This window comes from Puntigrus tetrazona, chromosome 10, assembly GCF_018831695.1.
Source record: "Puntigrus tetrazona isolate hp1 chromosome 10, ASM1883169v1, whole genome shotgun sequence".
NCBI lineage: Eukaryota > Metazoa > Chordata > Actinopteri > Cypriniformes > Cyprinidae > Puntigrus > Puntigrus tetrazona.
This window is the reverse complement of record NC_056708.1, coordinates 4,105,454-4,118,628: the sequence shown is the minus strand read 5'-3', so window position 1 is coordinate 4,118,628 and position 13,175 is coordinate 4,105,454. Positions and strand designations below refer to the sequence as shown.

Below are 13,175 nucleotides of genomic sequence, written 5' to 3'. Positions count from 1 at the left end.
ATGCTTAAACACCTTAAACAAAATGTAATAAATAACAGTTTCAAATCATTCAGGTTAATGTGTGGACTGTAACACATTCCGGCCCATTGGACAGAATTGTTTCGTCGGCTGGATTCCTTGCACGTCTCATTTGTAATTGACATGACAGAAGTTACTCATTAAAATTTCTCTCAGAAGAGCTTTCATAATGAAGATTACAAGGTAGGCTGTGCTTTGTAATCGTTTCGAATTCACTTGAAAGAATATTATTTTGCTTCATATACCGCACTTAACTGCAAATGACATGCAAATCTCAATGGACAAAGACAAAGACAGAAAGGTTTTCAGCCCAAAGACTTCTTTTGAGTACTTATGTAATGTATTTCTCCTGAAGTGTGGAGTTCTCAGAATGCCATGTTCTTAGAGCCCCCAACACATTTTACTTACCTCTCTCTTTAGTTTGACACCTATTTCAGGTTTTGGAGTCTGTACCAATGAGCTGATGAGCTGAAAAAGATGTGTTTGGGATACAGGAACACTGTAAAAAAATGCGACTGTACATTTAACAGTTTACAAAACCTTACAAAAAGTTGCTATTTGAAACTAAAAGACCAATAAAATTACCCTGAATGTTGTCTCAATATTTAGAGAAAAAAGGTTGTCTAAACAAAGCTGTCTGAATTCATTTAAATCTTTTTGTTTTTGTTTTATCATTATTTGTTATTATTTTATTCGTGATGGAAAGAGTTTGTCTTTTTAACATTTGATAATTGCCACCTTGAGGTTTGTGCATCTAGTTTTGCAACAGAACCCCTGCTCTAACTGCTTGTCCAGTGTATGGATGCAGCGTTAATGGAGCTGATTCCAGCATTTTCTTTCCAAGGTAGTTTTGCCAATAATGTCTGGAAAGCCAGTGTCCTCTCACCACCAACCATGCCTGTTCAGGTTTGGCCTCTATTGTCATGGCTGGTTTTTCTGTCTCTTATTCCCTCGCGTGTTCTGTTTTGTTTTGAGTTTTGACCTATGTTTCACGCTGGACTGTGTTTCCAGAAGCATCATGCGCCTAACTTGATTGTAGCTCCATTGGAGTTATCCAATGCTTTTTTGGAAACACAGCCCTGTCCAGTGGGGTTCCTCTCTTAGAAGTATTATTAACCTGGCTACACCTCATCTGTGACAGTTGTTCTTTGAATTTGATCCTTGTCTATTTCTATTTGCTGTTTTGTGCCACCTGTGTGTGAGGTGACTTATCTCACTTTTGTCTTTCTTTTGGCCGTTCTGTGTTCTGTGCTCTGCCCAAAGGTTCTGCATACATTTTCAACCTTTTGCACTCTAGTATGTTCACATTTCAGCCCGACACCTGAGGTTATGATGTTATATCAGGCATTCACTGTAGGAACATGCCACGATGGACTTGTTTGACTGTTATTCCCTGGATCGGAAAAGAGCCACAGTCTGAAAAGACAGAGAACTCTGACTCACAAGCCTAACAACCTCATTCAAGACAACACACCCAACTGATAGAGACAAAGGTTTTACACCTTATGTATAATTTTCCACACCCACTTGCTTTATTCGCCCTCCCTCCCTCTCCCCTTATTTCCATCTAAACTACAGAGAGCTTCGAAACCACTTTTCTTAATCAGAGTTAATAACAATGCAGCCGCAGCTTGTTGGAAAGGTCTCTGTGTCTGGTAAAATGCCTCATTATCATAACAATAGGATAGGCAGCCATCAAGATTAGAAAAAGGTAATGCAAATCCTAAGAGTTTGGGGATAAGTTAATTGCTGTAGAGGCTGTGTAATTTCCCATTATCTTTCATTGCAAATTACCTTCTGTCCCAAAAGGTGTTAACCCTACTTGATCAATGCAAATTCCAATTGTTAGTTCCTGTCTCTCCACTTCGGGGGATGCTTGTCTTGATCTTTGTACTTAAGGAAATCTTTCAAGAAAATCATGGAGATTCTGCAGCCAATATGAGCCCAGTATACTATTGTTCAGTCAATTGTTTTTACCTGACTGACAATAAATGCGTGTGTGAGTACCTTAAACTGTTCACATGCATCTTGTTACTCTCTGGTTCACTTCAACCAAACTGGTTTTGGTTCATTGATGTATGTGTATGTGGCACCACCATTAGAAGTTTGCGTAAGGGAAGCTGATGCATTATATTGACTGTTTGCAGTCACAACAAATTTGGACTCCTTTATTTGCTTTGTGATTGCAATGTTTCCCAATTGCAATTGCTTGTTAGCAGAGACTCTGAGAGCTGATCTGGGCGTGAGTGATGATGACAGGGCATTTTGAAGTCACCAAATAGATGAACATGGCATTACTCACTCTTTTGGGGGCCACTAGATCTTTTAACAGGGTGAAAATCTGTGAAAAACTCATCACTGATAAGAACCTCTCTTTTCTGCTCCCATTAGAGGATTGTAACACAAACAGTGCTAGAATGTTATAAGACATCTGTATAAAGAGTCTGAAAATATATTTTATTATTGTTGTATTAAAAAGTTCACTAGGATGTTACTTTTTCCAGTTTGTACACTCAGACACCAGTTTGGACTATTAAATATGGAGAAAAGTCTCTTCTTTAATCAGATTTAGGAGTTTTCCAGCTTCTTTGTTGTTTTCAGTTTATACAACAAAAAGTTGTGAAAACTCAAAAATGTCCTGAAACTGGTTGCTTTTAAACTTTTCTCAACTTTTGTTTTTTTACAGGATTGCTTTAACAGAATTAGCTACTCAGTTTGTAGCTTATTCCCACTGAACTTTGATCAAGGAAGGAGGGAGGCATGTAGTTTATGAGAGAGTGAGAGGTTTGGTTACACGCTAGAGAGAGAGGGAGAGAGAGAGAGATGTCCTGGAACCTTGAGCAGCTTGAGCATTGTGATTGGTTTATTCTGTGAAGCCCGGCCCCAGTCGGCAGACCCCTGAGTCACTAAAGCAGAGGCTGAGATGCTGTGTGTGAATAAGAAGCAAGAGCCTAACAACACCAAGTTACCTGTGGAAAACTTTACTGTTGCAGAGGTCAGCATGCGGCTGGATATACTCCTTGTCCTTCATCTCCAGGTGCTAGTCGTAGCATCATCATCCTCCGCTGAAGAAGATGAGAGCAGTGCGAGGGATGTCCAAAGTAAAGGTGAGAAGATCTTCAGAGCTTTATCAGTGTAACTGTGTGTAAAACTCTGCTGATCTGAGAGCAAGCTTGTTAGTTCTCCAGCCTTTAATCAAATGTTAAGGAAGTAATAAAAAAAAGGAAGTGCTAAGACATGCATGGCATCATCTTTTATATTTAAAAAATTAAAAGGTTAGTCAATTATTAACAGAAATACCATACAAAAGAAAACTTGTTAAGTAAAAAAACCTCTTAATTACGAAAGTGCAATTAAGATTGCTTTCTCCTGGCCGAGTTATGACTGTTAACTTTGGATGGTTAATGTCGTTCGTTCATATGTACTGCTCTCTGATTTTAACCGAACAGGTGCATTCCATTTATATGATAATATCCATATAATCTACAAGAGTTATTATCGGCTCAACTACAGAATATAATCTGTTATATGCTGTAAAATATCTTTACAAGATTTCATGTCATTTGTATTGGGAGATGTTTAAAAGCTCAAGGCGTGTATTTACTATGGTGTGTTGCAGTAGTTAATGTTTGATTGGCTTATTGTGAAATAGCTCATAAAACAAGATATTATTGATAATGAGTGAATGAAAATAAAAATAAGTAGCAAAGAGGAAAGTCCTTTTTTTGGGATCAGTTGCGATTAGTGCAAAAAAAACAACATAATGTACAGTAATGAAACGATGACCTCCAGGAGAGGAATATTTTTTCTTGCTGTGAGTCAATGTGACACGTTGATCAGATATTCCTGGACGGCGGTACCCATGAGCTGTTTGTGGTTTTCTGAGGTTGGAGAGCCTTTGGTCTACGTGCCGCTCAGAGTGTACCAGCATCTCCAGCTCACGTGATGTCTCTGGTTCCCATAAAACACACAGACACATCCATATCCTGATTCTGACAAAAACCTCATCAATCACACAAATCCAAAAGAAGCTGGATGTTTTGCAAGCAATGTCAAAAAAGGCTAATATGGCATGACTTGACTAGCTCTTTGACTGAACTGCTGAATAATCTCTGTATGTAATTATGCGTAAAAATGAGAGCGTGAGAAAGAATGTCCAGTCTTGTGAATGAAATGTCCTCCATCTTACCTCTGCGACAGGAATGAAATCATCAGTAGGAATAATGCCTAAAACAGAAAATACGGAACAAACAGAAATCCCGCATGAAAGTAAATAACTCTGCTTCTGTCCTGCAAAGTTTATTTCTAACCTGATTCAGCACACTCACCTTTATATTTCCAAGCAATCTTGAGGAGCTTTATTAGGTGCTTAAGATGTGTTTGATTAGGGTTGTAGCTAAACTCTGTAGACAGTGGGTTCCCAGGAACAAGGCTGAAGACCTAAATGAAAAATCACAAATACAAACCCAGATATGGGAAATTAGATATGTTATGCAATGTGAGAGTGATGTATGCTCTTAAAAATAAAGGAGATTCACCGTGCCTTAAGAGAACCTTTTTGTCTCAATGATTTCATTAAGAACCTTTAACCAGCATCTGAAGAACCTTTCTGGTTCACAAAAAGCTAGGATAGATTGTTCAAAGAACATTTGACTGAATGGTTCCACATGTTGCCCGATGAACAATCTTTCCGATTCATATTATGTCATCACAAGCAGTTAAATATGACCTCCAGAACTGAAACAGTGAACTGAAAGTGTTGAAACTATACAATTTATTTAGAAAATTGTAATCTATTACAAGGAAACGGCAACACGTTGAATTATATGGATATGAACATGAATTAAAGTGGAAATTCTCAAGTAGAAAGATTAAAATAGCATTTTCTTGTTAAATGTATTGCATTCATGATTGCATTACTTGCATCTTTGATTTTCTTTTAAGTTCTGACATTTGTGTATTTGCTCTGATTTGAAAATCTCAGCAGCTGCATGGCCTTTTCTTTGCAGTGGCCTTTGAATTCTTCTGTTTTAAGTGTAGCAGGTTGAGTTTAGCATTAGAGCTGATGTAAGTGAGCAGTGAAGCATCTGCACTGCCGCACATAATGCTCACATTCATAGAGCTCCAAGAAGGAGGGATTGTGTGAGTGTGCTGATGTGTGTGAATACGGAAAAGATACTGTTCTTTCTGTCTCGCAGAGACCAAACCTGTTCTCACAGTTCGTTCGTACCTGTGCCTGGTTTGCTCAAAAAAGTGTTTTAGAACATTATAGCAGCATGTTAATATATTACAGTAATATATATTATTATGGTATAATATGGTATGATTTCTTCTGAAATATTGCTTCTGTTTGTATTGTTGTCATTCAGAAGGCACTTTGGGTATAATCATCTGCTAAATGAACAAATGTATATGTAATATGAACACTGTTGTTGGTATTTAAAATGATTTAGAATTAAAAGTTTATATTACTTGTTTAGTTATGTTGGGTTAAACCTAACACCATTACTTAACCATGAACTATATATATATGTATATGTATATAAACCAAAGTCAAGTTTCGATTGCTTTCTTCTTCCCTGACAAAATGTCTTTCCATTTCTTATAGGTTCTTCTCATCAGCACCACTGGGGTTATCATGGTAAATATATACATATACTGTAACGACCGATTTTTAACTCAAAGTTTTACATACAGTTTGTATTTAACGTTTTAGTGGTTCACAGCAGACAGTCTTAGTCTTAGTACTGCAATATAATACTGTGAGCGAATACTGAGTGAACGGAAACACAATATAAATTATTTGTAGCATTTATTTCATCAGATTAGAAAGTAAGTAAATTCTTCGTACATTTATTAATAATAATGATATAATCAGACTCACAGATTAAAATCCAATGCACATTAAAATCATATCAACAAAGAATCACGCCACCAGTAAGTGAGATTAGCATGTGCTTAATACGAATAAATAAATCATTTGAATATTGAATATTTTAGAGGGTGAAACGTGGCACTTTAGTGATTTAGAGACTTACTCATAAACAGTCACACTTTTTGTTCCCGTGTGAAACTTACTGAGTAAGTGATTCAGTCATGATACATTTACTCACACAAAAGGTCATTTTATATAACTGCTAAAGGACCAAAAGAAACCTTATTAAAATGAACTGTAATATGACATTAAGTACATATATAAAATTAAATGATTTTATATAAACTATAGATACGCATCCCACAAATGAAACTGAAAACTATATAAAAACATGCGGTATCACTTTTTTTTGATGGTCCCTTTTGATCATTCTGTTGACTACAAGTAACGTTGCATATGAATAATTGTTGTTAGAGTATTAATAGACTGTCTTATTAATATCTGCTATGATGGTCTCCCAACAGACATTCTACTGACTATAAGTAACTTTGCGGGAAGATATGTCATAAGATACGTAAGTGCAACATTACTTATAGTCAACAGAATGTGTTAAAGGGACCATCGGGTTTTCATCGTTGCCAGTAGACTGGCGTTTAGCACAAACAAGCTCATGGTGACCTCACTATAAATGTTACAGATGCTCATTTACGCAAAAAAAACTCTCGAAATGGCCAGAATAAAAAAGTTGCCAATAGTCGTCAGCAATTCATGCAATGCAAAAATGTACTGAAACTATTCGTAACATTTTATAATAACAGAAATTAAATAATCGTGCATTAATACCGTGCATTAATAATAATCACATGATGATGAGTTAAGGCAGGTACTAATCAAGAACTAACCTAAACGACCTGAGCCATATAAATTCATGTATAAAAAAAAAATGTTGTTTGTGAGTTAGGTACATTGACATTCACATGAATTAACACGCGTTAGTAAATGATTATTTATCAGCGGGTCTACTGTTATTGTAAAGTGTTTCTAGTGCTTTTTTGTGTTTATTATAATGCAGTGTTATCGCTGCTCTAAAAAATGGCCTTGATCTGTTATCAGCCATCAGTTCATTTTAAATAAAATCAGATTGATAAGGCTGTTGCATGTTAATGATTTCTTTGTTTTGTTCAGATCAGGACGCATGGTTATCTGCGTTTGAACACTGCAATGGAAAATCTCAATCTCCGGTCAACATAGATGCCCATAAGGTTTTCTATGATCCCAGGCTATCTCCTATTAATTTGGAGGGATATGATCTCACCGGCTCTCCTGCTCTAACCCTCATCAACAACGGTCACACATGTGAGTCAAGGCACTTTCACTCCAAACACAAGATCTTACACAGAATCAAATGACTCGCACCATCACTCTAATTCGACTGTTAGTATATCAGTGATAATATAATATCAACCATAATATCAAATGTTATATATTCGACGATTCCAGTTTTATGCATTTTGATGATTTAATGTAAGACTATTTTAACTGAAAACTGAATGCTTTTAACATAATTAACATAACTGGCACACTCTTTTACTGTATATTGTAAAGCTGCTTTGAAAGCTGTATTGCTAAAAGTGCTCTATAAATAAAGGTGACTTGACATGACTTGACATGACGACTTTTGTTGCCGACTTAACTGACATTAACGCGTCATCAACACTGCTTTAATTTAAAAGGAATGCGTTATTTAGAAACGAAAAGATTGTTTCTGTTCTCGCGTCAGTGCAGCTGAGTCTGCCGGGCAGTATGCGTATCACGAAGGGATTCGATCACGTCTATGTCGCGGCCCAGCTTCACTTCCACTGGGGAACTAAAGAGGTCCCTGGTTCAGAGCACACCATCGATCGCGTCCATTTCCCTGCTGAGGTGAGCTGAGATACGAGGAAACGCACAGTTTGATGGTCTCTCTGAATACAGCCAACCGTGTTGTTGGCTCAATCATTTTGGAACACAGGCGATTATAAAAACTGCATAATGTGTGACACATTGCATGAACTCTTGATCCCGCATTTTCCTCATTCCTCAGATCCACGTGGTTCATTATAACTCCAAATATGCAAATCTCACCGAGGCTGCTAGTAAAGCAGATGGATTGGCAGTGTTAGGAGGATTCATAGGCGTAAGTCTTTTAACTGTAAACTTTTCTGGCCGCAGTGAGGTTTTCCAACTAAAAGAATGCAGTTTGACGACTCCCAAGACTTGGCAGTACATTTCCTAATATTTCTTTTTTTTCCTCAACAGATTGGCCTTCACGACAATGACAACTATGAAAAGATCCTGTCTGTGCTAACAGACATCAGCACAGAGGGTAAGTAACTAATAACTGTCAGCAGTGAAAACATAAAGAAAACGTAAAAGGATATTTGTGACCGTGGATCACAAAATTGGTCGTGTGGGACAGTTTTTTGAAATTGAGATTTATACATTACCTGGAAGCCGAATAAATAAGGTTTCCAATGATGTACGATTTGTTAGGATAGGAAAGAATATTTGGCCAAGATTAGAAAATTAGAAAATTTGGAATCTGAGAGTGCAAAAAATCTAAATATTGAGAAAATCGCCTTTAAAGATGTCCTTATAAATCCTTATAATTGCATATTACTAATCAAAAATTAAGTTTTTATATATAGGAAATTTACAAATATATTCATGGCATGAAATTATTCATTTTTAATTATAATAATTATAAAAATTATAATAATTTTGACCCAACCATGTATGGTTGCTGCAAGTTTGACATTGATGGAAAATATCTGAATATCTTCTTACTAAAAACACACAAAAAAAATAACATTGCTCGTGGTTAATTCGTATTAAAGCATCTGCTAACTGACTAAATGTAAATGTAATGTAAACGTCAAGCATAAAGCACTGATCATTATCACCCAGCCTGATCTGATGGTCTTTTTTTCAGAGTCAGACACTGAGATTCCTGGTTTTAATGTGCGCCATCTACTGCCGGACAGCTTGGATAGGTTTTATAGGTACAACGGGTCCCTCACAACTCCTCCATGCTTTCAGACGGTCAGCTGGACTTTGTTCAACAACTCAATCAGAGTCTCAAGGAGACAGGTCAGACTCTTCTTACTTAGAGAGCGTCACGTGATTTATAGCACTCACTGATCTAAATGAGTCTTGTTTTTCTTTTCTTAGCTAGCAGCGTTGGAGGATACATTGAAAACTGAACACAACAAGCTTTTGTCCAAAAACTTCAGAGCTCCACAACTTCTGCACGGAAGAAAAGTGCTGGCATCCTTCCGCGCGGGATCCACTACGAGAAGTACGTACAGCCTACATTCGGCCTTTTAGCTGTTTTATACCTGATTGTGTTGCACTTTACAGTGGCCCCATGATGTATTTGAAATCGTATTTATGAAAATGTCTAAATATCATTTTACTAGAGACACAAAAATGTGACATTATCAAATTGGGCATATATGTTGCATTGTAATCATAGCGACGACTACATACATATTGATCCACAAAAATCTTGTCAGATGTGCATTGTTAATGGAATTTTTGAATGTATTTATTGTTTGTAAAATTTGATTCAAAGTTAATTTTGTACATATACATACACACTATAATTGTACTGAGGGGAAAATTATTACAACTCAGGGTTGGGGCAAAAATTGGTGTAAATAAAGTGACTTCATATCTACAGTTAGAATCCAGTAAACATCTATATGTCACATGGTTTTAATATTTCATATTTAAAACAATGTCAGTTACTTCAAGTTAATATTCAGTCATCAATTTAACTGCACTGACATAAAACTGAATAAAAGCAGATAGTGACACAAACTTTGAAACTTTGTCTTATTGGCTGTTACATATTTCCGGTTGAAACAATCTGTACTGTACAATTGATATATGCATATTTTTCTTGTGTTTTACAGTAGCCAATGAAGCTCCAATATCTGAAACACAAGACAAAAATACAATGGAATCAAATGGTAAGAATGTATCATTTGAATGTATTATAAGGATATGAATCAATTAATATCAGACATGTTGTCAACATGTTGATGTTGTTTTTTTCAAAGCGCTAACGTTGTTTCATTTTCAGGTGGAAAAGTAAAAGTTACCATTCGAATTTCAACCCTAAATCGTTCACGCACAATATATTAAAAATGTAAATAAAAATGTAGAAATAAATACTTACAATCAGCATGTGATAATATAATACAGCCGGTAAAATAAGTATTACATGTCAACATTTTCTTCAGTAAATGTATTTATAAAGGTGCTGTTGACAAAAAGACATTTCTTAGAAATGTAGGTGATTCCTCTTACAATTAAAAAAAAGGATCAGGATTCAGAAAGGATCTTAACCATTAAAAAAGGCCTTAAGATCCAGAATTTGTTAGGATTATGAATCAGGACTTTTAAGACACTTAAGAGTTTCTTTAGCTGTAGAGAACATCGATGAAACATGAAGAGGGAGAAGAAATGTGTTGCACACAATGCACGAGATTAAGTTAATAATATGCCACACATTAGATCAGCAAGAGGTCATGTTTGTGACCAGAGACATGCTAACATCTCCAACACCGCACAGAAATGCCACAGCACTTCATGTCTTTAAAAGTCAGCCCCACCTCCTCACTATGATTTGAGTTGCTCTCAGGCTGGTCATGAATCACTTTTAAGCTAAAACTCCTAACGTGAAGTTTTTAAGATGAAATATGAGCACTTAAAATCTTTAAGATCTTTACTTCTTTCCATAGATTTTCTATTGGGTTCAAGTCAGGTGATTGGCTGGGCCATTTCTTTCTCTGAAACCAATCGAGGGTTTCCTTGGCTGTGCGTTTGGGATCACTGTCTTACTGAAATGTACAACCATATTTCATTTTCATCATCCTGGTAGATGGCAGCAGATTTTTTTTTTTTTATCAAGAATAGCTTTCTTTCATTCGTCCTTCATTTGATTATATGAATTTAGTGCTACATGTTTTGAGGTGATGCGCAGTGCCACTTGACCTCTAAACACGGTGTGTATTATGGCATCCAAGGAGTACAATTTCACAGGTCTAAATGTTGTTTGCAAACCTTAAACAAGCTTCAACATGCTTTTTCTTCTGCAATAGAGCCTTGAGATCTGATGCGTGCATAAAGGCCACGGCGGTTGAGTGCATTACTTAATGTTTTCTTCGGAACAATTGCACATGCTAATTCCAGGTCTTTCTGAAGCTCTCCACAAGTGATCCTCGGCTCTTAGACAACTCTTCTGATGACTCTTTTACCCCTTGGTCAGAAATGTTGCGAGTAGCACCTGGTCGTGATCGGTTTATGGTGAAATGATGTTCTTTGCCCTTCAGGATTATAGCCCCAACAGTGCTCTACTGGATCATTTAGAAATATAGAAATGGTTCTGTAACAAATGCTTCAGGATGTTTTGCAACAATAAGGTTGTGAAGGTCTTGAGAGTACACTTTGCTTTTGTCCATCATGAAATGTTTCTTGTGTGAATAAGAATGGCCAATTAGAACTGAAGCAGCCAATATTAATTTCCAAACCTTCTATTGCTTTCTAATTACCAAGACCGGTGTCTTGGCTTTTTATTTAGAAATATATTTACTGGGAAAAATAAAGTGTTCAATACTTATTTTACCTGCTGTATATAAACTTCAGTTATTAATTAAAAGTAATTAAAAGTTTCTTACAGAAGCTATGTGTGACAGACATAATTATTATAATGACACAATTTGTACATAATATATGTTTTTTTTCTTCCACAGGACACTTTCTGGCAATTATTTTTGGGCTTCTGTTTGCCATCACTTTGCTGGTCTTCTCTGTATACACATATCGTCAGAGAAAAAAGTACTCAAAGTACGTTCATATATATTTCTGATTCATACTTCAATTGACTTAATTTAGTATTTGTTTTAATACTTTTAATACGATGCCGCTTTTTAGAAATGTTTTTCTTTTGTCTCTTTTTCTCTACAGGTTTAAAAAAGACTCCAAGCAAAATGTTATTTACAAACCGGCTGCTGTTGAAAAAGACATAGATCAAACCTCTGTTACCGTATCATAAACCAAATATTTATTCAGAAACATTTTTTCTTGTTTGAGGCTTTGGAATAAACGGCTTGCAAATCAGTAGAATAGCATAAAGTAATGTAATACGTCGTTACATACCCGGGAAAAAAGACCAAGCCCAAAATGACTTAACACTAGGCTTTTAATTGTCTTAACCACAAATTATTGGTCAAGAAATAAGCCAAATTTAACCAAATGCAATACTCAAAAACATGGGACGTTTATGGGACGTTTGATTCAGAGTGGTGCGGAGTTATGTGAACTGGTGAATCACAATAAAACATAAGTTCTATGTGTTCTATGCACCAGAGAAACGTCTTCAAAGATCTGGTGAAAAATATAATGATGAATGCAGCTCTGCACTATTTTTCAGTAACGTATACTGGCCAGGTCAGAGTCCAGATCTGAACCCTATAGTGAATGTTTGGTCTAAGAAGCGGACATTTTTCAACTACTCATGAACTGAGGACATTAGCATTGAGTGGAACAATCCGTCCTATCAAAAGCTGCCTGTGAATTTACCTGCATAAACGTCTAACACTGGCGTCGTTCACATGGGAGTCACAATGGTGTTGTTCGCAGAAGGAACCAAGTTTTTGTAAAATAAATGTATTTAATTTCAATAGTATTTCCTTCTTTAATATTTTGTCATTTGAGTGTATTGCATGTTACTAAATGTTAATATCCAAATTATTGACTATTTTCTGTATATATATATATATATATATATATATATATATATATATATATATATATATATATATATACTGTATGTATATACATACCCATGTGTATGTCAGGAGTTTATTGTACATATTTTTTTAAAAATCTAGTTTTTTTTCCACTTTGGTGATTTTTCCATTTGAGGAAATGAATTATATTATTCATCCACTTACAATTTCTCAGAATGGTTCTCAGTATCTGAGAAGACCCTATGTTACATATAGATAGACTGTCAAACCACAGACATTCATTTATGTATTACCCAGAAAGTTACTACTTCCTCTCTCTCTCTCTCTAGTCATCCTATACTAAACTTCAGAAACTATATTTTTAAGTGTATAATGACTTTGTGAAGTTTGGTTTTTAGTCCAAGTCTCTCAGAACCGACCGTTCTTTACTGCGTGTATATCAAACGCGGTCCAGAACACTAAAGAGATGGATTCCTGTCGGCACC

The 13,175-nt window shown here is 35.9% G+C and overlaps 1 protein-coding gene across 1 annotated transcript; it reads left to right on the top strand.

The window, feature by feature from the left end:
• Positions 1 to 2,852: 2,852 nt before the first annotated feature.
• ca9 (carbonic anhydrase IX) lies at positions 2,853 to 12,621 on the top strand. Its single transcript, XM_043250416.1, has 11 exons — positions 2,853 to 3,125; positions 5,627 to 5,659; positions 7,079 to 7,249; positions 7,674 to 7,816; positions 7,977 to 8,069; positions 8,192 to 8,258; positions 8,865 to 9,022; positions 9,104 to 9,230; positions 9,850 to 9,906; positions 11,692 to 11,785; positions 11,906 to 12,621. The coding sequence occupies exons 1-11, from the start codon at positions 2,942 to 2,944 to the stop codon at positions 11,991 to 11,993; spliced, it is 1,215 nt and encodes a 404-aa protein (XP_043106351.1). The 5' UTR covers positions 2,853 to 2,941; the 3' UTR covers positions 11,994 to 12,621.
• The last annotated feature ends 554 nt before the right edge of the window (positions 12,622 to 13,175 follow it).